The sequence below is a fragment of the Paramormyrops kingsleyae genome, chromosome 5, assembly GCF_048594095.1.
Source record: "Paramormyrops kingsleyae isolate MSU_618 chromosome 5, PKINGS_0.4, whole genome shotgun sequence".
Lineage (NCBI taxonomy): Eukaryota > Metazoa > Chordata > Actinopteri > Osteoglossiformes > Mormyridae > Paramormyrops > Paramormyrops kingsleyae.
This window is the reverse complement of record NC_132801.1, coordinates 24764896-24788353: the sequence shown is the minus strand read 5'-3', so window position 1 is coordinate 24788353 and position 23458 is coordinate 24764896. Positions and strand designations below refer to the sequence as shown.

General features: G+C 38.9%; 1 protein-coding gene across 2 annotated transcripts in view; it reads left to right on the top strand.

Annotated features, from left to right (window-relative positions):
* The window catches only part of igf2bp1 (insulin-like growth factor 2 mRNA binding protein 1), a 65180-nt gene that overhangs the window by 39398 nt on the left and 2324 nt on the right, over positions 1-23458 (top strand). For both annotated transcript variants that reach the window (XM_023835761.2, XM_072712458.1), the window contains exons 3-13: positions 12244-12292; positions 13485-13536; positions 14041-14104; positions 14899-15189; positions 15959-16093; positions 16558-16680; positions 16921-17056; positions 18270-18392; positions 18898-19014; positions 23104-23178; positions 23279-23410. In XM_023835761.2, coding sequence (XP_023691529.2) covers positions 12244-12292; positions 13485-13536; positions 14041-14104; positions 14899-15189; positions 15959-16093; positions 16558-16680; positions 16921-17056; positions 18270-18392; positions 18898-19014; positions 23104-23178; positions 23279-23410 — 1297 coding nt within the window. The remainder of the gene's footprint in view (positions 1-12243; positions 12293-13484; positions 13537-14040; positions 14105-14898; positions 15190-15958; positions 16094-16557; positions 16681-16920; positions 17057-18269; positions 18393-18897; positions 19015-23103; positions 23179-23278; positions 23411-23458) is intronic.

Here is a 23458-nt window from a genome sequence, read left to right as displayed (position 1 = left end):
AATTGCATGTGCCATTTTTGCCCAATTGCCTTTGTGTGTCAAATGCAATGGATCCTCCTTCTAAGCTGTATGTCGGTAGTATTTTCTGTGAATTTGTGCCACCAACAATTTATAAAAAATGAGAATAGTTGTGGAATTCAAGACAATTGCAACTGTTGCAGTGAACCAGTGCAATGGGGGTGGTGACAGAAGTTGCTTTTGTTGTGCAGACAAAGCTCAGATCTGACTGACAAAGGGTTAATGTCACATCAGCATCTCCTGTTTTCCTGTCTTGTGGAGTGACCTTTCACCTCCAGTGGGGATAGCGCCTAAGGGGATTGGTTGATAAGGAATGCAAAAGGGGGGAAGAAGAGAGGGATGATCAGCAGAGTAGCGGGGATGGGTTTGGGGGAGGGGTCTTTCACAACAGTTTATTCTTTTGATCTTCTTCTGGTTTAAGATCACTATTTGTTGTGTAGAAGAAGCAGAAGTTAATTGAAGATAAATCTGTATTTATATATTCTGAAAATGTATGTGTTTGAATTTGTTGTGGTGCACAAAAAATGTAGAGTAATATGAGTACTTTGTTTCACTAATGAGACTTTTCATTGACTTCTTCCTTATAATCTGTCTCTTTAAGAATAATCAGCTTAACTTGAGCTGAGCATCGGGTAGGCTTCATGTGCTCAGGCGGGAAAGACAAACCTATCCAAGTTTTTAATGAATTCTTTGCTGTGGGTAAACAAGTAGCATACATTCAGAAAGCATATATTAGTTTTGGTGTGCATTGTTGCATTCCTTCGTTAGATAATAGTTCAGATATGTACTGTTACACCCATAAAAACAGTAAGTAGTTGTTTTATGCTAGTCTTGCCATATAGAAAGGCTTCACAAAGATCACATAGGCTTCCTTAGGACATGCACATGTATCACCCAAATATTTAGCAAATTAAGTTCATTAGTACCTGAGCATTGAGCATATCAATTTTAAAATAAGATCATTAAGAGAAGAATAAAGCCGACTCATCAACTGATGAGTAAATGCTCAAAACTAAAAACAGATGTCTTGTGAGATAGTGGCCTAATTGTGGTAAAAGAAATTATGATTTAAACTGAGGCTTTGTGGTTCAAGAGGTAATCTTTTGTTATATTCTTAGACAAGGTATTTCGCCTAAATTTCTCATAAAAATGTTCCTCTGTGAAGAGCTGTAAAAGTTTTTTTTAATGAAAGCCTTCGCAATGCCTTACCAATTTGGTTCATAAAAGACATCAAAGAGAGGTAAAATCTCAAGCGTGGTAAAAGATAGTGATGGCAAAGTTAAGGTATTATTGCAAACCAGTCTGCTGGCACATACTCTTCTATTGCTATTGGATTTGACTCCACACATTGCTAATTCAAAGTGCAACAAACCAAATCACATGGAAAGAGATTTGTACAAACTGGATGAGTGAGACATGGGTATTTGCCTACTGTGCTTTAATTGAGAAAACTGGTTGGTGTTGGTCTATGGGAAAGAATGAGCTATGGTTTCCTTAATGTCTTCTGGTTTTTCCACTGTTTAAATACTTTCACCCTGAAGTTCTGACATATTTCTTATGTAAGATTAGTTGTGTAAATCTTAGATGACTTGTGTTTTTCTTTTTAATGACACATGTTTGTCTAATCTTTTCTTATTTGTCTTTTTCATTTTATGCTTAAAATATCATGAATTGATTATGTGGGACATGCTTTAGACTGCTTTAGATTAAGAATAATCTTTGGTCATTTAGTCATTTCTTTAGTTTTTGTCTGCTTGGGTTACTTTGTGTCTTTCTTTCCACTGTCTGGTGGCAGTTGCAGCAAAAAGACTGAAACAGGAAGTTGCACCAGAGAAAAGATAATGATGAGTGCTGTGATTTTGTGCATGCAGTGTTTCTTACACAACCATTGATATCACCTGCGAGTGCCTCAGTTAATCTAATGACATCAGTTCTGTGTTGTGCTGTAGGATTTTACTTTACTCTTCCCCAGACTATTCACACAATATTTCAAGATATGTGTCATGATAAAATGGATTCCCCCCCTCCAGTCTTACCCATTGCCCCTTGCAGTGATTGAGTGGTTTTAGTTTTTTTGCACTATTTCACACTTCATTCTTTTGACTGACTTCCTCAAGCAAGCTGTCAAATTTTACTGCAGTTGCCCTTATGTGTGATAAAAATCTTGTTTACAAACTAGACATGCTATTAAAGACTCTTGTTATTGGTTAAATGGTATGACGGCATCAACAGGCAGAATATAGAAGTAGACTTGGTTGCATACCTGAATTTTTGGAGTATTGTTTATACTCTGCACCGTTTTGCTACGTCCTACACCATTCCCACTCTGGATATCCCGTGGTGGTCCATCATGCATTCAAAACTTTTTAATAGGTGGCACACGGGGGCCTTTTCTGATGCAAAGCAGACGTCTCCCTGTGTTTCCTGGAAAAATTAGCATTGGTGCCCTTTGCTCTAAAAACAAAAAAAAAAGGCGCAAAAGGAAAACTAAAAAACACATCTTATCTTCTTCAACTATTCCTGAATGCCATCTTCTCAAAAGTACTTTGCATGTCGGTGTATGTTCAATAAAATTAAGATTCACATCCATAGATTGATGGTGAGAAAGGTGACAAAATATAGATCAATAGCACTCAGTAAGCAGTGAAAGAAGTAGCTGATGAAAATAGTCAAGATATGACTGGTGTACTTAAAGTGCAGAATGAGGGATGGCAACAGGGATAAGGAACAGAATTAGAGCTGTAGAAGACGGGACCTGTATGCATAGCAGAGTCTCCACGGGAGCCACAGGTAGTGCACATGCATGCATGGTGCATGGCGTGGCTGCCCTTTGTGGCTTTCAACATGACCGTAAAACTATAGCACACATCCCTTATAAAAGCAGAGTGTAGATGTGGGGTATAACATTTAGATATTTATGATATTTTGAAATTTTAGGTTAAGTGTCTTATAGGAATGTACAAATTTAGTTCTTTTCATGAAATTGAAATGCACACCCTGCATATTACGGTTGTTTAATGTTTCCGTTAACCTATCGCCCAGCTTCCCAAATTAAAAAGTCATATAAATTACTGCTAACTAATTTCTTGCTGTTGTGTCTATGGGAAGCAGCCCCCCCCCCCCCCCCCAGGCAGTGCAGCGGCGCTGTTCAGCTTTATCTCTGGCATTAAAGACCGAGACAGAGCTCCTCCTCCGTGTTCTCATCAGCCTCCTCGTTCAGGATTGTAACTTTCTGAGCTATAACTGGTAACTACCTGAATGACAGGAGGATATAGGAAGTACAGCCACCATTTTCTACCGTTGTGCCATTACACATCTTACTAGGTCTGCATTTTCATCGCTTGTTCTTGTAGATGCTCTTCAGTTGAACAGTGGATTACAATATAATTAGGGTACCGGTTTTTGTCCAAATCTCTGAAGTTTTTCTGTCGTTTGGCAGATCTCTCTTCATTTTTTTCCCCCAGTAAATCTTAGTTAATTGTAACAATCTTAGCTGATTTTGGCGATCTCAACATACAGAGAGATCATATTGTTTTACCTTACTTGATTTTACCTGACTATTTCACTAATAAAGTGTTATATATGTTTCATATTAATTACCTTACCTTTAATTAGATGTGAATGAGAATCACGTTCAAAGGCCTGAAAATAGTTGATTCTTCTTAATAAACCTTAAAACAATCAGTTTTAAATGGCTCACATGCAGACTATTATAGTTCTGTCTTCATAGTTTGACTGCTTATAGATTAACTGAACAAAGAGTCACATAAGTAAACTGAAGGTTGCTTTCTTTTACCATCATAGGTTATTAACGTGTCGTATGAATATACAGTACTGTGCAAAAGTCTTAGTCTTAGGTCTTCATGTTTGTGTAAAACTATATTATGAGTGTCAAAGATTCTCAGCCTAGCCATTTCAAAACCTTTCTTAAAGTCACCACAGTATTTGTAGCAGCCGTCCAATTAATCTGTGTAGTTTTTGACTTGACCACTACCCCACCTTCTTTGGTTAATCAATACCTCATTGAGTTACGTAACGAATTAAGTTAATTAAATAATTGAGCTGGTGGAGAAATTTAATGAATACATGGAATAGCTGAGGTGCCACCGAGGAGAGCGCTGTTCATCTATCCATCCAACTAGATACCAGTGACTTTTTGGAGAACAGAAGAAATTCTTTTTTATGTGTTACTGTTAATTTGCATATGTTGCAGTGTTAAAAGGTGTTATTTCTTTCTGAGCAAATATACAGTCACTACGTAGATAAATAGCCTTAAACATTTTTCTTTGCCTGCGTAAGTCTTTTGCACCATACCGTACTTCCCATGTTGTATATATTTATACTTACCAAATGGTTCAGTTTTTGCTTCTGTAAAAGTATTTATGTATTTATTTGTTTTACTGCTGCAAGTGTTCATTTGCAGAGTTGTTTGTGGGTGTCGGTAGCATAAAGCATAAAGGTGATTTAGGTGTGAGGAGAGCAGCAGACTGTCCCTGTCTCTTTCTGTGGGGTAGAAGTGCTCTGTGTCTGCGAGAAGAAACAGCTGTGGCTGCAGGGGTGTCTTTGCACTGAGGACTAGCATCATCCAGATGTGGTGCTTTGTCAGGAGGCTGAGGGGTACAGAATGGATGAAGGAAGGAAAGAACAAAGGGAAACAAATGGTGCCTTCATTCTCTAGAAGCAATTGTATCAGTATATGGGGTACAGTCAACATGAGATTACACTGCACTTATATGTGTAGTACTGTCAAAACCATTCATATGTAGTGTACGGTGCCCTGTGCTTCCTGGGGTGGTGTCCCAGCTCTCTGTGGTCCTTTACTGGATATGCAGTTAGAAGATGGATGGATGGATGGATGGGATACAGTGGACAGAATGTAATTCCACTGATGTGGTACAGACTTTCAGATGATTTTAGAAAAATGTAGTAGTTTTATCTTAATGGTGCTGCGATATTTTGTGATCCTCTAGATCTGTCACACATTGCTGTGATACAGCTTTTGTCTCTAACCCCAAATGTAAAGAAATGTTCTCTCAGTGAACTGATTTGGACTGATTCAGATTTCACGTGACTGCAAATAAGTGGTGCAAGTGCAGAGCATTTGGGAAACCACCTACTGAAACATGGTTTTATATATCCTATATATATATATTGCATTGCTGTATTCATAGTATAGAACATAATGTGCTATGAAGCTTTGCATAGGACTGGACGTGGTGTATTTGCATGTTGTACTTTAGCTGAATCCCTCAAACAGGCTTGCCAGCAAGTAAAGGACTAGTGTTGTCTAATCTTCCACATTAAGGAGGTGCAGTCTGGGGTCTTCAGATATACATGTTCAGTTATTTACCGTTTACATGTATTTACTTGGCAGATGCTTTTGAATAAAGCAACATACACGTGAGGCAGATAGTACATTATAAACGCACAGCTGTCAAGGAGCCAGATAGGTGACAAGGCTGAGCTTCCAATAAATGACCAGTAACAAGCACAAGTTTTGCATGGGAGAAAGAGCTACACAACACATTACGAAACAGACTGGAATTCAGGCATCTTCAAGTGCCACACGCTGTAGTTTAATTAATTCATGCCATCATACTCAAGAAACAACCATGTCATCTTTCTTTTTGTGCCTGTGATAGCATTTTCCACTCCCCCATGAGGTCAGGAGTCCAGGCTGGGAAGAGGCGTTTTCAACGCTTCACCTACCACTGTATTAGAGCAGTAGATTTCATGTTTCAGGTATATCTTAGCATATGTATTTTCATGCATATACAGGGCACAACAATCACATACTTATCATGTTTATATTCATATTTGTCTTCAGCTACGGATGGTCCAAAAAGCATGTCCCAGCAACTGCAGCCAGGGTGGACCATAAAGCAATATACACCCCTCTTTGCCCCCTTCACCCACTTGTTCCTTCACGGTCACCCAGCAAAGTGAACGTGCAGCGTTTGAATCTGAAGTGTGGCCTTTACTGCCCTTGTTCTTCCTCTTTTCATCATGTGACTTCAGAACTATAGCTGATTGGAGGTCGGAAGTAGATCAGCTTTCCTGTCTGCAGCATTCATGAAGCTCTTCCTCTTTGCCCATCCTCCCACGCGCTTGTCCCATTTAGCTGCTGTAAAGGTGTCTTACAGGACTCACCCAAAGTTTTCCGTCAGTCGCTGCAGTGAGAGACAAAGTGCATCAGTCAGCCATTTCCAGAGTCTTGTCCAAAAGTGTGATATGTTGCTAAACATGCCAATATAATGAAGATATCTATGAGAGGTATGCTTCAGTAAGGCATGCTAATATCTTACCTGCTCAGGATGTGGTTTTAGATTACATGGATTTAGATTTCTGTAGTTTCTATTCTAATTTTTTTATCCACTACTCCACTAGTTAGTGTAATTAGAAGTATCTGCATAGAACAATTTTCCCATGTTATCTGAAAATAGTGTGATAATTTACTTTAGTCCCTCCCAAACATGTTATATATATTTTTTTTTTCATTTTAGGTTGAGATCAAAGGGGACTTAGTGGGTGGCACTGCTGCATCCGTAAGGTGCGCATAGAGTGTAATTGCGTGGGTGCCCGGCAACGGACTGGCGTCTTGTCCAGGGTATTCTTCTGCTTTGTGCCCTACGGTGCCTGGAAGTTGAATAGATGGATGGGAGTAAAGGGGAGATAATTATTGCATAATACTTAATCTTAATCTAACTTAATCTTAAATTGCATTATTATCATGTTTGTATGTGTTAATGGTCTTGGGCAGTGGGATTCAAGGCATTAGGGTAGAACTAATAATAATAAAAAAAATATATATATGAATACATTTGTGTGTGTGTACGTGTTGATTAGATATACAGTCAAAAAAGTAAAAAGTCTCGTATTTTGTTTGGTTACTTATGGTTATGGCTAGGGCTGGGCAGAGGTTAAGGTTGCCATGTTGTAATTACTGTTTTCCCCATAAAAATGAGTCGAGAGTCCCCACAAAGATATAATTACACACACCCTTTCAGTGGACTGGCATCCCATTCAGGCCATCCCATGCCTTGCGATACCTGGATTTGGTTCCCAGCCTTCTCACAACACTGATGATCATATGCAGCCAGATGATGGATGAATATTATTTAAATTGATGTCATAATCTTACATTTATCTTACATTTATTTTGCTATTAAAAATGTTTTCATGCTGAGACGCTGACTTGAGCTGAACGTCTGTTTTTTTGGATGACAAGTTGTTTGTTTATTTAATTTAGAAAGAGTTTTTGCTTTCTAACGTATCCCACTTTCCCATATTCACTTGTTTCAGTATTGCCAGAAACGCAGTATCTAGGAGCATTTTAATTAGTGTTATTGCACTGACACTTGGGCCTTGGTAGTTTATAATGTCTGCTGGCTGTAACTCCCCCTGCTTTGCCCTCATTATAAGAAGTGCCCGTGTTTGGGGATGCTGTGAGGACAGCTGGTAGTATGCTACAGCAACTATGCGTTGTTCAGTTGCGGTAAATTAATTTACTCAACCCCCACCCAAAGACTCACGTCCATGTGGAATCTGCATTACATATACACCAATCAATCTCTCTTTAAAGTCACTTGGGGTGTACTCACATATTTTGATCCATACCGTGCCCGAGCATGTTTGACCCCCAAAGAACAGTTCGTTTGACTGTTGTGATCACTGGAGAGGTGGGCCTGGGCACAGTTCAGTTGGACTTGGGCATGGTACGCGTCTAGGCTGTCTCCAAATTCATGGGCCAAATTCTTCTAAGACTGCATTCGAAGATCAAATGCGTCACAGTGGTGCAAAAAAATTGTCCCATTTCGAAGGTTCCTTCAAATTGGTCTAACAATGTGTCTTCTTTGGCCAAGTCGTTAAGGATCCACGGGATGGATCCTTCGCAGCCCAACATATCCCAAGATTCATAGTGTCGTTCTTTGAAGGACACCGCCTACAAAGACTATATAGACCGCATCCTTCAAAGGATGTGGCCTCCGAATTCGGACACAGCTCCTGCGCGGTCGCTAACCGTGCCTGAGCCCAGAACACAGATATGATGTCAATGATGCAGCTGGCACACGCATGCGCAGATGTACACTAGACATGAACCGGACAAGGAAGGAACAGATCAGGTGGAGACTAATATTTAGCAATCATTGCGGCAGAGGGATCACTTTGGTCCACGGCAGAGGTGCAGTGTATGCTGGGAATTTAAGGTTGACGAGCGTATCCAGGAACTGCTGGATGCAACACACAAAAACTCTGAGACATTTAGCAAAATACGGGACATTTTATACGGGAGCATCTTTTTATACATGCAGCACGATTAAATGAAAATCGCTGTGTTGCATGCAAAATAAATGTATATGAAGGCTGTGTGTCATCGCACTCGTAACGACTCCAAAATACGACTCCAAAAGACATTAATCATGAACTCCATTGTACTGTGCGATAGTGCTTTCTTTCCTATGTTTTCCTCGACACAAAAAGTCATGATGGTGATGATGAAAGTGTGCTCAGACCCGGAACGTTAAGTGTGATGTGAGGCCAGAGCAGCGGGGGAGTGGGGAGGGGGGACAGTCGTGCTCCAGTTTACTTTGCAAAAGGCAGGCAGAACCAAGAATTTTATGGACAGGCACAGCATCTGTTGCAGTGATATATATATATATATATATATATGTATATGTGTGTGTGTGTGTGTGTGTGTGTGTGTGTGTGCGTGTGTGTGTGTGTGTGTGTGTATAATTATTGCATAACATTTTCTAATCTTAAGTTACATTATTATCATGTTTGTATTTGTTAATGGTCTTTGGCAGTGGGATTCAAAGAATTATGATGGAACTCATTTAAAGAAATATCCCAAAGGAATGAATAGATGGTCCCCGCAAAGATTTGAATACAATTGTGTGTGTGTGTGTGTGTGTGTGTGTGTGTGTATTTACAGATATAAAGTCCAAGCAAATTCCTCATAAGTATGCTTTAAGTAATTATTTGTATGTAACAGTTTCATTCAAAATATTACAATTTATTTTGTCATAAAAATAAAAAATGAAAATACATTAAAAAGAACCAGAAATATGATTTTCATATATATATATATATATATATATATATATATATATATATATATATATATATATATATATATATATATATATATATATATATATTGGGGGATATACATATATAATGACGCTTGAACTCAATTTGTGACACAAGCACCTTTGGCAACAATTATAACGTGAATTGGTCACTGGTTTTTCCACTTGGTGCAATTTTTGCCTGCTCTATTTGGCATAATTGTTCAAACTTTCTCCAGTTTCTTGGATATTGTTTGTTATCAAGTCTCACCACTGAGTCTCAACTGGATTTTGACTCCATCACTTTAGGTCATTCTAGTGTGGCTTTGGCCTTATCTTGTCCTGCTGAAAATTTAAGTCTAGTTTTAAGTTAAGCAGACTGATTTAGGTTTTCCTCTAGTATTTGCCTGTATTTTGCACTGTCTATTCTTCCTTCATTTGTTGCAAGCCTTCCAGTCCCTGTTCATGACAAGCAACCCCATAACATTGTGTTTTACTATAGGGATAGCATTCCCTGGTTGATGTGCTGTGTTGGGTCTGTGCCAAACATAAAGCTTTGTTAGTGATGGGCAATATGACAATAATTGTGACCGGTTGCAATTGTATCCACAATAAGTGTTTCAGAGTTATTGCAAGAATCGTGATACAGCACTACTTAACACTATTATAATAACAGAACAAACCCACAAGAACCTGTCAAGTGATGTCTGGACTAAAATGAAACAAAGCAATTTCAGCCTGCAGAACATCTCAGCACTGTCTGTATATTTCACTTATTTGTCAATAATCTCCGTCAAGATCCGTTAATGGCTTGATCTTGAACTAAAAAGTAAATTCATGTTTTCTAATCATTTTTTACGACTTGATAAAAAAAAAAAGAATGAAAAACTTTTGTATTCAAACCATTAGACGGCATTGGACTTGTGTCGCATGGTGAGCAACATGCGGTCAGTAGACAGATAGGCTGTGCTGTGGAATGACAGGAGCGCGCAGCATGGCTTATGTGGAATAATTGGTTTCAAAAAAGGTTCTGATTCATTTGTGCTCAAAAGCTTTTGAAACTTCAGCATAATAAAAACACTTCTGCTGTAATGAGTCAGTCTCTTTTATATGTACAGTATGCATACTTTATTAAGTATTTCTTATAAGGACAGAGTTGCTGGTTAAATGGTCAAAAATTAGTTAATGGTATTACATTCCAGTTTGGTTTGGTAGGTAAACACAAACAAAAATTATGATCTGTATCATGGATTGTGATTTTAATGAAAAGCATTGTGATGCGACGTTTTGACTACATCTCCCACCCCTACCTGCTACATGATGCCCAATTTTAATTTCATCTGACCACAGTACTATGTTTTCCCAGCTGCTCTAGGCAAATCCTGATATGGATCATTTTAAGCAGTGGCGTCCTTCTTGCCACTTCCATGCATTGATCTCGGAATGGTTGCCTGATGCACATCCTCTCCCATTATGGCCACTGATATTTGCAACTACTTCTTAGTTATTGTTGGCCATTTTCTACACATTTCTACCTTGCCCAGATGCTCACTCTGGAAAGATGACCTGATCTCTGTCTGTATTGTATGATGCTTCTTCCATTTCCTGATGATTATATTGTACTATCAGGGGTGGTAAAGGACTGTGATTTTTTTGTACCATTCTTCTAATCTGTGGTTTGTTATGACTTTCTTTGAAAGCTACTTGGTGTTCATGATGTATTTGCTTCAGAAGTCATTATCCGAGGGACCTCGTAGATATTGGTGTTTTTATCTTGAAATTTGTTGTTGTTGCACACTGGAATAAGGCATTTAATTGGGTGACTTGTTAAGGTAATCTTGTGCACCTAACTCGTAACCGCAATGAAAGAATGACTAACTTTTGCAAACAGCATATTTCAGTTTATTTATTTTCAACACTTTGTGATGTTAACCTTCTGGTAACCTAAAATAATTCATGGTAAGGATAATATTTAATTGAAGTTTCACACATTAAAGGATTTATTATCCAGTAAAATGTATTTTTGTCAAGGGACTCTTTTGATACATTATGTAATTGGTCAATTAAACTTTAATAGCAGCACAGTATTAGCAAGTCAATCTGTTTGCTAATTGATTAATTTGTGTGTATTTATGGTGTTAAAATTAGTGACAGTGCTTATGTGGTGTAATTTAACAACTTTTGAGGAAACTTCCGGTATTGCAAGTCACCCTCTTGTGGTCTGTCTTTTGGGAGTTTGCAAACATGTAAGCATCTGTACAATACTCGCATTTTGAGTTGAGGAGGAGATGCCCCCTCACTTCCTCCTACTTATGCAAATGCAGAAGAGTCTAATGCAAAATATTGATGAAATGATTGTTGCTCTTGTTTGCCTTTAATTCGTATGGATTGGCTCAGAGGTTGTAGTTGTACTGCAAACTGCTGGAGGTTACATGATTTATACTTATGCTCTTGTTACAATCTAGACTCAGAATCTAGCTCTGTTTTACATGAGAGAAAAGCTTGCTGTTCTCATGATGGGGTGTCTCATTTTGCGACATTAAACGTCACGTTATAGAACAGACAGAGCCGGGAGCTGAACAGGAAGTTGGTTCTCCTGTATGTTTTGGAGGTGGGGCAAGTGCAAATGGATGAATCCACAACCCACTTCACAACTCATGCTATATGAAAAGTGACAAGTGATCGCCTTGTTCTGTTAAAGCCACAAACCATCACTGGAAATCGACATGTAAAGGAGTTTATTTTCATCAACAGTCCTGTTCATGGACATCAATGGGCATCTTCATCCCAAAGTCTATTGGTTGATGGTTTGTTTGTTTTTTATGTTTTTTTATGAAATGTTCATCATAACGTTGACTGTCGCCTATTATACATGAAAGGCAGTTACTTTTTTCTGAAATTCCTTATGGTGTGTGGTGTTTTCTTTTTGTGTAGTTCAGAATTTTGCCTTTGTCAGGAAATTTGTTATTTATTTTTTCAGGTTAACACTATAGCAGGATTACAGTAGAGCTGAAAGGAAGGTTCTGCCTGTCCACGTAGCTTTAAATGACAAAGTTATTTATTTCATAGCAGCTTCTAATGTGTCCAATCTTAGTACACATAAAATGGTCTGTTGATTTCTTCTGTACTCATCAAGGGCTTTTTTTTATTGCAGGACCAGGAAACTCCAGATCCGGAACATTCCACCACATATGCAGTGGGAGGTGAGTTCGCATCCTTGGATGGCTTTACTTTGTAAATATACAGTCAAAGGTGATGATGATCCATAAGTTGCTGGCTTTATTAATAAATTATGTATATATTACATAAGTTACTGCCTGAAAAAATGATGTGTTGCGTGTGAGTTACTGTTATCTCAGTCACACCATGCGTTCATATCTTTCATAGGTAAAAGGAATAATTGTAAACAAATAATTATTTCCAGATGATAAAACAGTCAAACTATTTGCTACACGCTATAGGAGGCTACAATGTATAAAACTTTAAAGTGAGAATTTTTGATTTCAACTATGACACCTTAATGTTTGGGAATTGTCTTTCATCATACTGCACAGCATTGCTTTAAGTGTCTTTTGGAATCTTCCCAGCCTACAAAATCACATCAGTGTGCACACAATATACAGCACTGTAAAGGCAGGTCGCCCAGATATTACCACCTGAAAATTGAGGCAGCTGCTGAGGAATCTTATAGTATAACAAAGCAATATGTGACCAGGAGACTGCAGGAGTCAAACAGATTGTATTCTTGCGTGCGCTTTCACACTTGGTTTACTGAAAAATTATATTATATATTAAGCTATACAAATCATTCTTGAATATTGACAATTTCTCTGTGTTTAATTTTAATAAGAACAAAGCGGGTCAAGCTGATGCTTAGCCATCTTCAGCAGAATTTTCTTAGGCTTCAATCAGCATGAAAACTTTCACACATAACTTTAGAAAGTAGAATTTGAGATTATTTGTATTTTAAGTCTGTATTGTTGTGTAATTTTCGATGAGCAATATTAGGTCTCCAGGAATTATTCTAATTAAAATGAGGTCTCCACTGGGGATATGCAGGAAGACAGTTCTGTGCTGTTTGAATATTACTCTCTCATGCATTCACCGAAACTTGCAGTGGTGGAAAGTGCACCCTCTTTCACCCCCAGTGCCATTTCATTACACACTGATAGACTTAGTGGGGAGTAGCTTCTAAGTAGCTTCTGAGAACTGTACCTACAGAAAACTTAACTTAATCTTACCATGTAACGGGATGTGGCATCACACTACCATACAACTGATGATGTCTGGCATCAGTATGGAAAAATTAATCTCATACAGTGTGTTCTTCCACTGACTTCCAGTGCATGTATTCAAGTTTAGTCCTTGACTTTTATCAATATATTTATTTCCCAGGTACTTGATGGCCTGCTGGCCCAGTTTGGTACTGTGGAAAACTGTGAACAAGGTACTGTTACTGCCACATTCATCCAGTGTTTTGTCCTTCCTAATTTTTCACTTTTTTTCTACCTAATGTTCTGTTAATCATCTATCTCTCATCTCTGCTCTGCATATGACATGATTATCTCTAAATGATCTCGATCTATGTGTTGTTTGCCTTCATTTTCTACTTGCAGATTTCAATTTAGCTACATCATGTCTGCAGCTAACTGAAATATCACAATACAAGAACTATATCACAATTAATAACCTGAACATACCTGAAATCTCCAGCATAATGACCCTATGGCAAAGTATTAAATAAAATTGTCTGTTTCTATTTCATTCAGTTTTTCTCCTTTTTCCAGTTTCCTACATTAAAAATAATGAGGTCATGAAATTACATGACCATTTTTTCATAGTAATGTTTTGAGAAATAATCTGAAAACTTTGCTTCTGTAAGTGTGATGTATTTATTCAGCAAAAGCTTAAGTTAAATGCAGTTACTCTTTCTCTCCTCTTTATTAAACAGTGAACACTGAGAGTGAAACAGCTGTGGTCAATGTTACGTATGGGACCCGGGAACAGGCCAGGCAGTGAGTGACACTTATCTCTTCTATTCCAAATCAACTATAGAATTATAGAAGACTTTGTCTTATGTATAATTGTCAGTTCTAGTTACATAGACTAAAACTAAACATTTGCACAGGCAAAACCCATACTTTTTCTGATTTTGAGTAATGAGCTTCATTGTTTTCATGCAGGGAACTGAAATATGTTTCAGCTCATGAGAAAGTTGTATTTCCTATTGTTTTATTTACTGTCTACCTGCATACAGTACTTGTGTGTGTGTTTCTGGATTGCTGTGGTGTATTGCTGACCTCTAGTGGATAATTTAATAATAGTCATTCTGATTTGTAAAATAGCAGTAACTATTTTGTGTGAAGACCAAAACAGTATCATGATCCTCTCTCTTATGAACCATGAAAGTTTGCTTATGATCACTGCTGCACCAGCTCTTTATTAGATGCATTGTGATGTCTATCCCATGACATACCATAATCCTTCCGTGCAAGAACCTTTCCAGTTCCTCCACTGCAGCCAGTACACATATGCAAGTTGCACTTTAATGTTACACTGTCATTGCACATCCTTTCTACTTGCAGCTTGCTTTTTATAGTCTGTTTATGCTTTTATTTATCTTCTGTGTTTCTTTTATCTTATGTTGACATCTGCACCAAGAGGGATTCCTTGGCAAACAATAAAGATTCTGTTCTGTTGTATTGTTTTGTTGAGATTGTCCTAATTTATTTTCTAGATGTTATGTGATAGGACATGTTTACTGTCCATATGGTTATTCATCCGTTGTTTATATTTTGATCCCATTTAGAGCCATCCAGAAGCTCAACGGTCACCAGTTAGAGAACAATGCCCTTCGCGTTTCCTACATCCCAGATGAGACGTCTGCTGCTGAGGGCCACCAGGGGCCTGACAATGGCCGGCGCCCACAGTATGGGCCCCGTGGAGGGCCCAGACAAGGCTCCCCCAGCTCTGGTGCCCCACCTAAGCACCAGCACACTGATATCCCTTTGCGTTTGCTGGTTCCCACTCAGTATGTTGGAGCCATCATCGGGAAGGAAGGCTCAACCATTCGCAATATCACCAAGCAGACCCAAAGCAAGTGAGTTACTACATGTTCCAAATGTAGATCCAGTAGTTCTGTGATCTCATGAAGTTACAAAGTTAAAGAATGGATTATTATAATTTGTTCCCCCTTCCATATTAGGACAACTTGCTCATCTACTGTTTAATAGCCATAGTGCCTGGTGAGTGTTTTCAGCAGTAAGCAAAATGTCTTGAATGTGGATGACCACTTTTAATGATTTATGATTTTTTTATTAGTTTTCAAATGGAGTATCGACAGTTTTTATTTATCTATTTATTTATTTCTTGTGTATTCAGCATATCAGTGTTTTTTTCTGCTTTCTGCTCTTTAGTTCCTGCTCTATTTTTCCTGCTTCTACTGTAGATGTTGTTGTGCACTGTGTGTTTTCTGGCTGTGTGCAAGGGAATCGGGAAACAGCAGACACCTGCCAAGTCTATACGTGATACTTCTAAAAACAGATATTTCTACAGTGAGGCTGCATAATGTGTCCATGTCCAGTATGAGGAACTAGTAGAATAGTTTCAGTTTTAAAAAATTGTATTTTTAATAGTCTGTATTTGATGGTAAATATTAATTTAGCAGTTTTTTGGGGTACTGTATAGTGTAGTGTGACTGTGATGATGTTATACAGTATGCTGTCCATAATTTTGTCTTGAAAAGATTCTGCCATCCCTGTAACCTGTAATGACACCATTGGTAGGATGGTCTCCACAGCTTGGTTACTGCTAGCCTTTGGTAGGATATTACCACCCTGACTGTGCTTTGTGCTGCCCACCCTCTGAAGAATTGATGTCCACCGTAAGGAGAATGCTGGAGCTGCAGAAAAGCCCATCAGCATCCACTCCACCCCCGAGGGCTGCTCAGCTGCATGCCGCATGATCCTCGATATCATGCACCAGGAGGCCAAGGACACCAAGACGTGAGTGGAGGGGCCCTAAGGAAGCTGCAATCTATGCAACAGGGTTGGGAGGTTTTCTGCTTATGCTTCACGGCTTGAGGAATTGCGTAGCCAGACTTTAAATTATTCGCAAATGCATGATTTTTTTTCTCTCACTTCAACACTGTTCACCTTGCTGTCGTCGATGCAGTTTTAATCTAAATATATAATTGGTGACCCCATCACAATTGGGAACACAGTGTAGTTTAGTACAGTGGAAAGTCGGTGTACTATGGTTTTTACTTTGACTATGTGATCTGTTTGTTGTGTTTTTTAAAGAAGGCTTACTGTTTCTAATGAGTTTCTAATGAGTTATTGTGTCCTGATGTCATATTCTGATATACTGGATATTTTGGTAGTTGCCATAGTGAGGCTAATAGAGATGTGTCACATTCCTGCATATGATGGTAGTATTGCCATCATCGTAGTATTTCATGTGTCCTTAGAGCCGAAGAGGTGCCTCTGAAGATTCTCGCCCACAACAATTTTGTTGGCCGATTGATCGGCAAGGAGGGGCGCAACTTAAAGAAGGTGGAACAAGATACTGACACTAAGATCACTATTTCGCCGTAAGTGACTCACTTGCATGTATAAAGTGGTACCCAGATCAACTTAATCTGCTGTTAATATGCAAGTCTCACAGCCCTCATTCTGGAAAATACTCCAAAACGTGAATATGTAGAAGTAGTGTTGACAAAGCAAAGGCAAATCCTGCTAGCATTTGGCTGCTAACTCACTGACAAACTGATGGTTGTGGGTCTCTACCTCATTACTCAGGCCTCTTTATTCTGCTCTTTTCTCATCTGTAGGCTGCAGGACTTGACTCTATACAACCCAGAAAGGACTATCACGGTAAAGGGAGCTATTGAGGCATGCTGTCTGGCTGAGCAGGAAATCATGAAGAAAGTGCGAGAGGCCTATGATAATGACATCGCCGCTATGAACGTGAGTTTGGCCTGTTCACCTCCTGGTGTGTTCACGGGAAATGTCAGTCAGAACGTGTGGAGGTCTATGTTTGTGAGATACAAAACAGAAATAAAAAGTTTTAATAATGTGACTTTATAAGGAACAAATGATTTTTTTTTACCAATACATACTGGGCTTAATGCATGCAAGATGAGTGATTAGCTAGTAAACATGGTGATACTGTTGGTGCTTTGGTAAAAACACCATAATAACATGATAGTACAAGGCGAATAATGAGAGATTGTGAATAAGTGCAGGTTGTGAAATTAGACAGCCGTTAAGTATAATTTTAATTGCATTTCTTATAGTACCAGGATTTCTATTTCCATGTCATGTAACAAGCAATTACATAAAAAAAAATTATCACTTCAGTTCAGTAGACATTTAATGTTCATTACTGTGTTCACTAGCTTAAAAATCATTGTCTCACAGGTCAGGTGTGTGCGTGTGCGTGTGCGTGTGCGTGCGCGCGCGTGTGTGTGAACATTGTATACACAGAGCTGCAACCTGAACCTGACATCCACAGTAAAAATTAAAATAAAGCTTGTATTACTGTTTTAAATGAAGACTGGGGAACCATGCCATTAAGCTTAATCAAACATTTAGTAGAAAGTTTCCAGTTAAAGACATAAAGACTTAATTGGAGATTAATATTCCTTTACTTCATCAAGTTTTGCATGTTAATTTACTCTGAATGAGACATCGTGTATTTTGCAGTGGTCGCCTACCACTGTTGATTGCAAAAATCAGACCGTCACCTTTATAAACCCCACGCCCCCATCGTCAAAAGTAACCAAAAGTAAAACAAAATATAGCGTCAGGATCCACATTATTTTCTTTATAAGAGTAACTTTCATTTTTGGGAACAAAAGCTTGGAGAACAATGGACTAAACTGTCAAACAGCGGTTTGTGTCCAATTCCCGCTGGTATCTTACAGGCCTCATTTCATAAACATCACCCTCAGTTAAATATGTCATCTGAAAGCATAGATTAACCAACATCAAACACACAGTATTAAGGCCAAAATCATAAAATGTTGCATTTGACTGGAGTAACCATCACAGATTATTTTGAGGTACAAAAATACAAATCATTTGTATTTGTCTATTCCCCTGGCAGTGTGTGATATAGTACAGATCATCCCCTCATCCTCACCCACACCCTCTCTCCTCCTCACTCTTTTTTTTCCAGCAACAGACCCATCTCATTCCAGGGCTCAACCTTAGCGCTCTGGGGCTGTTCCCCCCCTCTTCCTCGATGCCACCCCCACCCCCTGGAAACTCCGCTTCTGGTGCTCTGTATGGCTCTTTTGGAGTAAGTGCATTTCACAGCTAATCTGAGACACCGTGGTCCGTCCTGTAAATTCTTCAAATCATCGCAAATGGTTACTTAGCAGTCTTTGAGTGGTATACTCAAACTGTGTTAAACGCAATGTGAGATGCCGAATGGATTTGCCAAAGCAGTGCAGATATTACAGACAGTAATAGATTTGTTGATAGATTTGTTAATGACTGAGTGATGTAGACAGACATTATTATTAAGGGATTTCAAAGGAAAATGTTTATTGTTATTATTAGCGATAGTTGTGGTCATTAGGTGTTGCGAAGTCAGTGTTGACTCCTGGCAGCTATGTGGATGGCAGTTCTCCAGAACCTTCTATGTTCTGTTCATGCTTTCCAATAGCAGTTTCGTAGTAGTAGTTATGCAGTATTTACTAGAAGAGAATAGCAGGCAGAGTAAAATAAATAGGTTTATACAAAGTTGTGGAGAGTACCAGTGCCATTTTAGGGACTGACATGCATTCTTACTCTCCCCTCAGACCCCCGAGCAGGAGACGGTCCATGTGTACATCCCAGCCCAGGCGGTGGGAGCCATCATCGGTAAGAAGGGCCAGCACATCAAGCAGCTCAGCCGCTTCGCTGGGGCCTCCATCAAGGTGAGAATCGGCTTCCGGAGAAGGCTAATCTGTGTGCGCCACTGGGCATACGCTGAGCCTTCCATGTTTTATCGACCGTTTACACCTTTGTAACAAAACTGCATTGAGTCAAGGGTTGTAATGGGCATACTTGAGCAAGAAGTCCTGAATAAGCCGCTCTGCGCATCATGTTTATCGATTATCGTATGTATTTATGATCACAGTCTTAAAGACACAGTATGTTCATTTGTCTTCGTGTTATTACCACTATAAATAAGCACAGATTAGAACTAAGAAAATGACCCATCCATCCATTTTCTGAAACCGCTTGACCTTTTCAGAGTCGCAGGGGGTCCGGAGCCTGTCCTGGAGGCTAAGGGCACAAGGCAGGGAACAACCCAGGATGGGGCGCCAACCCATCACAGGGCACAGTCACTCACACACACACACACACACACACACACACCATTCGCTCACTCACACATGCACACCTATGGGCAATTTGGTAACTCCATTCAGGACTGTGGGGGGGAAACCAGAGAAAACCCCATAACGACACGGGGAGGCCATGCAAACTCCACACACAAGGAAATGACCAAAAAGTCATTTTTATTTGATTGTGGTATTGTTCATATGGCGTGGATAAATACTACTTGTTGTTTTTTTTTTTTTTGAAACATAGCATAACATAAACATGGCTTATCGCTACAAGTAATATTCTTCCTTATTCATTTGCGATGTCCTTATGAAAATGCATTAAAATATCTAGTTATTCACAGATTCCTTCTTACACCCATCATATGTCTAGCAAAGTCAAACTAGTAAGTGAAGTTTTGGCAGCAGTATGGCAAGGAGAATAAGTCTAAATACAAAAACATGCAACAAAAAAGGTGTTATGTAGGAATATCTCATCCACTAGAGAAATGAATGTCTGGACAGAGTTACTAATGAAAATCAACATTAAAGCTGATGGAAAAAAATATGATTTTTAGTGCAAAACTGATATTTTATTAGAATCTTTTACAAAATTTAGGACATTAAGAAAAAAGGTTAATGTTAAAGCAGAAGGTGCTTCGCTCCGGCAAGGTGAGATTTGGACAAAAAGTGGCTCCGTGGGGCTTTGTCTATATTTAAACTCTTAGTACAACTATCAATGCACTCAACTTCTGTGAAGTTTGGTGCCAATAAGTGGAGTCAATGAAACTGGTGTGTTGTGACTATAACCTGGAACTGTTCTGTGAAACATTCTCTGCAGGGAAAAAGTCCAGAGTCCAAAGTTCATCAGTGTAAACACACATGTGAAATGAAAAGGAACTAGAACTAAAATGAGAGCTAAAATACAATGTATCAATTTGCAACATCTGTATAGGTTTTTGGCCTATTTCCTTCTAAATTAAATTGTGGGGTTTGAATCAGTGGAACCTTATCATGGACACTTTTTAACAGATTAAACAAATTATTTTATTTTTTCATGACAATCACAGATACAAAGCTTATTTGTCTTGTGGGAATACATGTGATCCTGTAACACCTTGTATTCAGGGGGTCATTTAAATGACCAATTAATGAGATAAACCAGAGCGATAAACCTATTTCCTAAGGGGGGAAATCATTGGTCTGCTTTTCACAACACAGTGTTGCTTCCATTCATCCATCCATCATCCAAACTTTTATCCTGGAAAAGGTTGCGGGGCAACATTCCATTGTGGAAGTGAATTGTGCGCAATTATAAAGATATTTGTGAGGACTTTTGAAAACGTCGCCAGTGTTCCTGAGGCTGGAAAGGCTTTGACCTTCACCAGTCCACAAACGCTCAAGTAGTAAACAAACTGAGAATGTAATCATGGTTGTTGCTTTTCCCAGGAGTGTCCAGAGAAAGCCATTGCAGACGCAAAATCTCAAAGAATCTCACAGTTGCAGGCTGTAATTCTGTGGACTCTCTTGGCTAATGTCAGTCAATCAGTCTACCGCATGGAAAAACAAGGAACAAGAATGGTTGTGAGAGGATTCCAAGGAGGAAAAATATCAGTCTTACATAACCGCGTGTTCAGCCACAGGGCAGGGAACACCCTGGAGGGATTGCCAGTCCGTCACAGGGCACGCTCTGATATTCAGGCACCCATCCACATGATTTGGGACTGTGGGAGAGAAACCTATGAAATGCAAACAATACCTGCAAAGCTGGGGGCAAGAATCAAACACCCTGGAGATGTGAGGCCACAGTGCAGTGAACAGAGCTACCATGCCGCTCTACACGAATATCCAAAAAATTGTTACTAATTTTGACTTAGTTTTGGACAGATGAGACAATGGTGGATTTTTTTCTCATAAGTGGGAAATTTAAATAATCAACAACAAGAGAACCAGATCTCAACGATGAAGGATGGCGAGTCTATGCTAAGCAAACAGACCACTTTGACTTGTTGAATGGACTGTAAGTTATGGGTTGTATCAGGAAACTCAACAGGAAAGTGCCAGGGTCTATGTTTATGAACTGAAGCATTACAGAAAATGGGTCATGCAGTATGGTAGTAATCTAGAACATTCTACCATATCTACAATAGAATAGTTGGAGCAGAAGAAATTATGCATTTTGGAATGGATGAATAAAAAACCTGATTTTAATCCTGATTTTAAAAAAAAATAGCAATAGCAATATTTTACAAGATTTCCCTTATCACTATCAAATCTCATGCATGTCGGCAGTATTATTCAGCGTTTCTGTATTTTACAGTTATCCACAAATTCATAAACTGTCCATAAATATTAAGAAATTAAAATGTTGATGAAAAAATACACATACCAGTTATAAAACAAATTGCATAGCTGTTTCATGTCCAAGGTCTTACTTGGCTGCATTTACTCAACATTAAAATAAACATCAAGTTAATGTGCTTTCAACATTCAAAAAGCGGGATAACCCCATTTGTAGCTTGCTGTTTCACCAGTAGGGGGCAGCCCTTGCAACTGCTGGTTGATCTCCCACGTGGGAAAGGAGAGCAGCTTCTCCGAATTAATCACCTGTCTTGTAACATTTAATATCGATATGCTGTAGTAATAATATGTAAAGTTAGCCTGGCTAACACTTTTAAATAATAAACAATTTTTAAAGAAATTTAAATTACACAATTTTGCATTTATTTCTCTGCTTTAAAATCTAAGGATGATATCCTCAATTGCTGTTGTCAAGTTCTGCAGGATGTCCATTTCTGCTTACGGCTTGTCCAATACAGAATCTAAAAACGTGCACTCAGGCAAATGTCTATAAATTGTCCATAGCATGCACTTTCGCCAGTGTGCTCACTGCCTGGGATGGGCTTCAGCTTCCCTGCAGGTCTCTACTAGATCAGTGGTTGAACACAGATGGATGGATGTTGCATACTTCCATGTCACAGTGGGTGGACTTTTCTCAGTTACATTCAGCCGCCTCTGGAGAAGGCTGATGCGCGTCTCAGTGAAAATGTGGAGCTACATAGTCGTCACCTGTTAGCTCTTTTTATATTGCTGTGGAATTATATATATATATAGTCCGTATAAAAACTGCAAAAGGAGATCAGAAATGGAAGTATTTTTGCAGCCTGACATTGGCATGATACTGGAAGTAAGAGAACTACAAGTGGGAAAAATGAAGTATGGGAATGAAGTATGGGATTGAAGTATGGGATTGAAGTATGGGATTGAAGTATGGGAATGAAGTATGGGATTGAAGTATGGGAATGAAGTACACTACAAGCATCAGCATGATAGCATTGTGCTGTGCCTGCACGATTTATATAATCTCCTACCATTTAAAAATGTAAAAGTAATTATCCCACTTGTTCATTTTTTGTCCTTCGCTGCACAAGTGGAGCCCTGTATTTAGTGTTAAGGAAACGGGATGCTATGTACAGCAATGATACCTTTAGTGCTTGGTATTTATTTATACTACGTAGTCATATCAACATGATTAGTTAATGAAAGTGAAACTGATTTTTCCCAAAGTATTCAGGGACACAGAAAAGCAGAATCCATTAAAACACATGCAACGTGGAAAATGTCATTAAGAGATAATAAGGCTGAGAGTTTGGCATTTTGGCTTTTCCTAAACATGCATTAATAAATCATCCCTAGATTGCTCCAGCAGAGGCTCCAGACTCTAAAATGCGCATGGTCATAGTGACTGGACCACCGGAGGCTCAGTTTAAGGTACAATAAATATTTTATCTTTACAACTGTTCCCATATTTACAATTTGTTCATATTTTCATATTTTGTATGTATTTTATGCATCTTGTATTTCTGCACAGGCCCAGGGCAGGATCTATGGGAAGTTGAAAGAGGAAAATTTCTTTGGCCCCAAGGAGGAGGTGAAGCTGGAGACCCACATCAAAGTGGCTGCCACAGCCGCTGGGCGTGTCATCGGGAAGGGCGGCAAAACGGTAAGAGCTTCATCTCCGGTTGGTGGCTGGAAGTGAACTCTGTAGCTG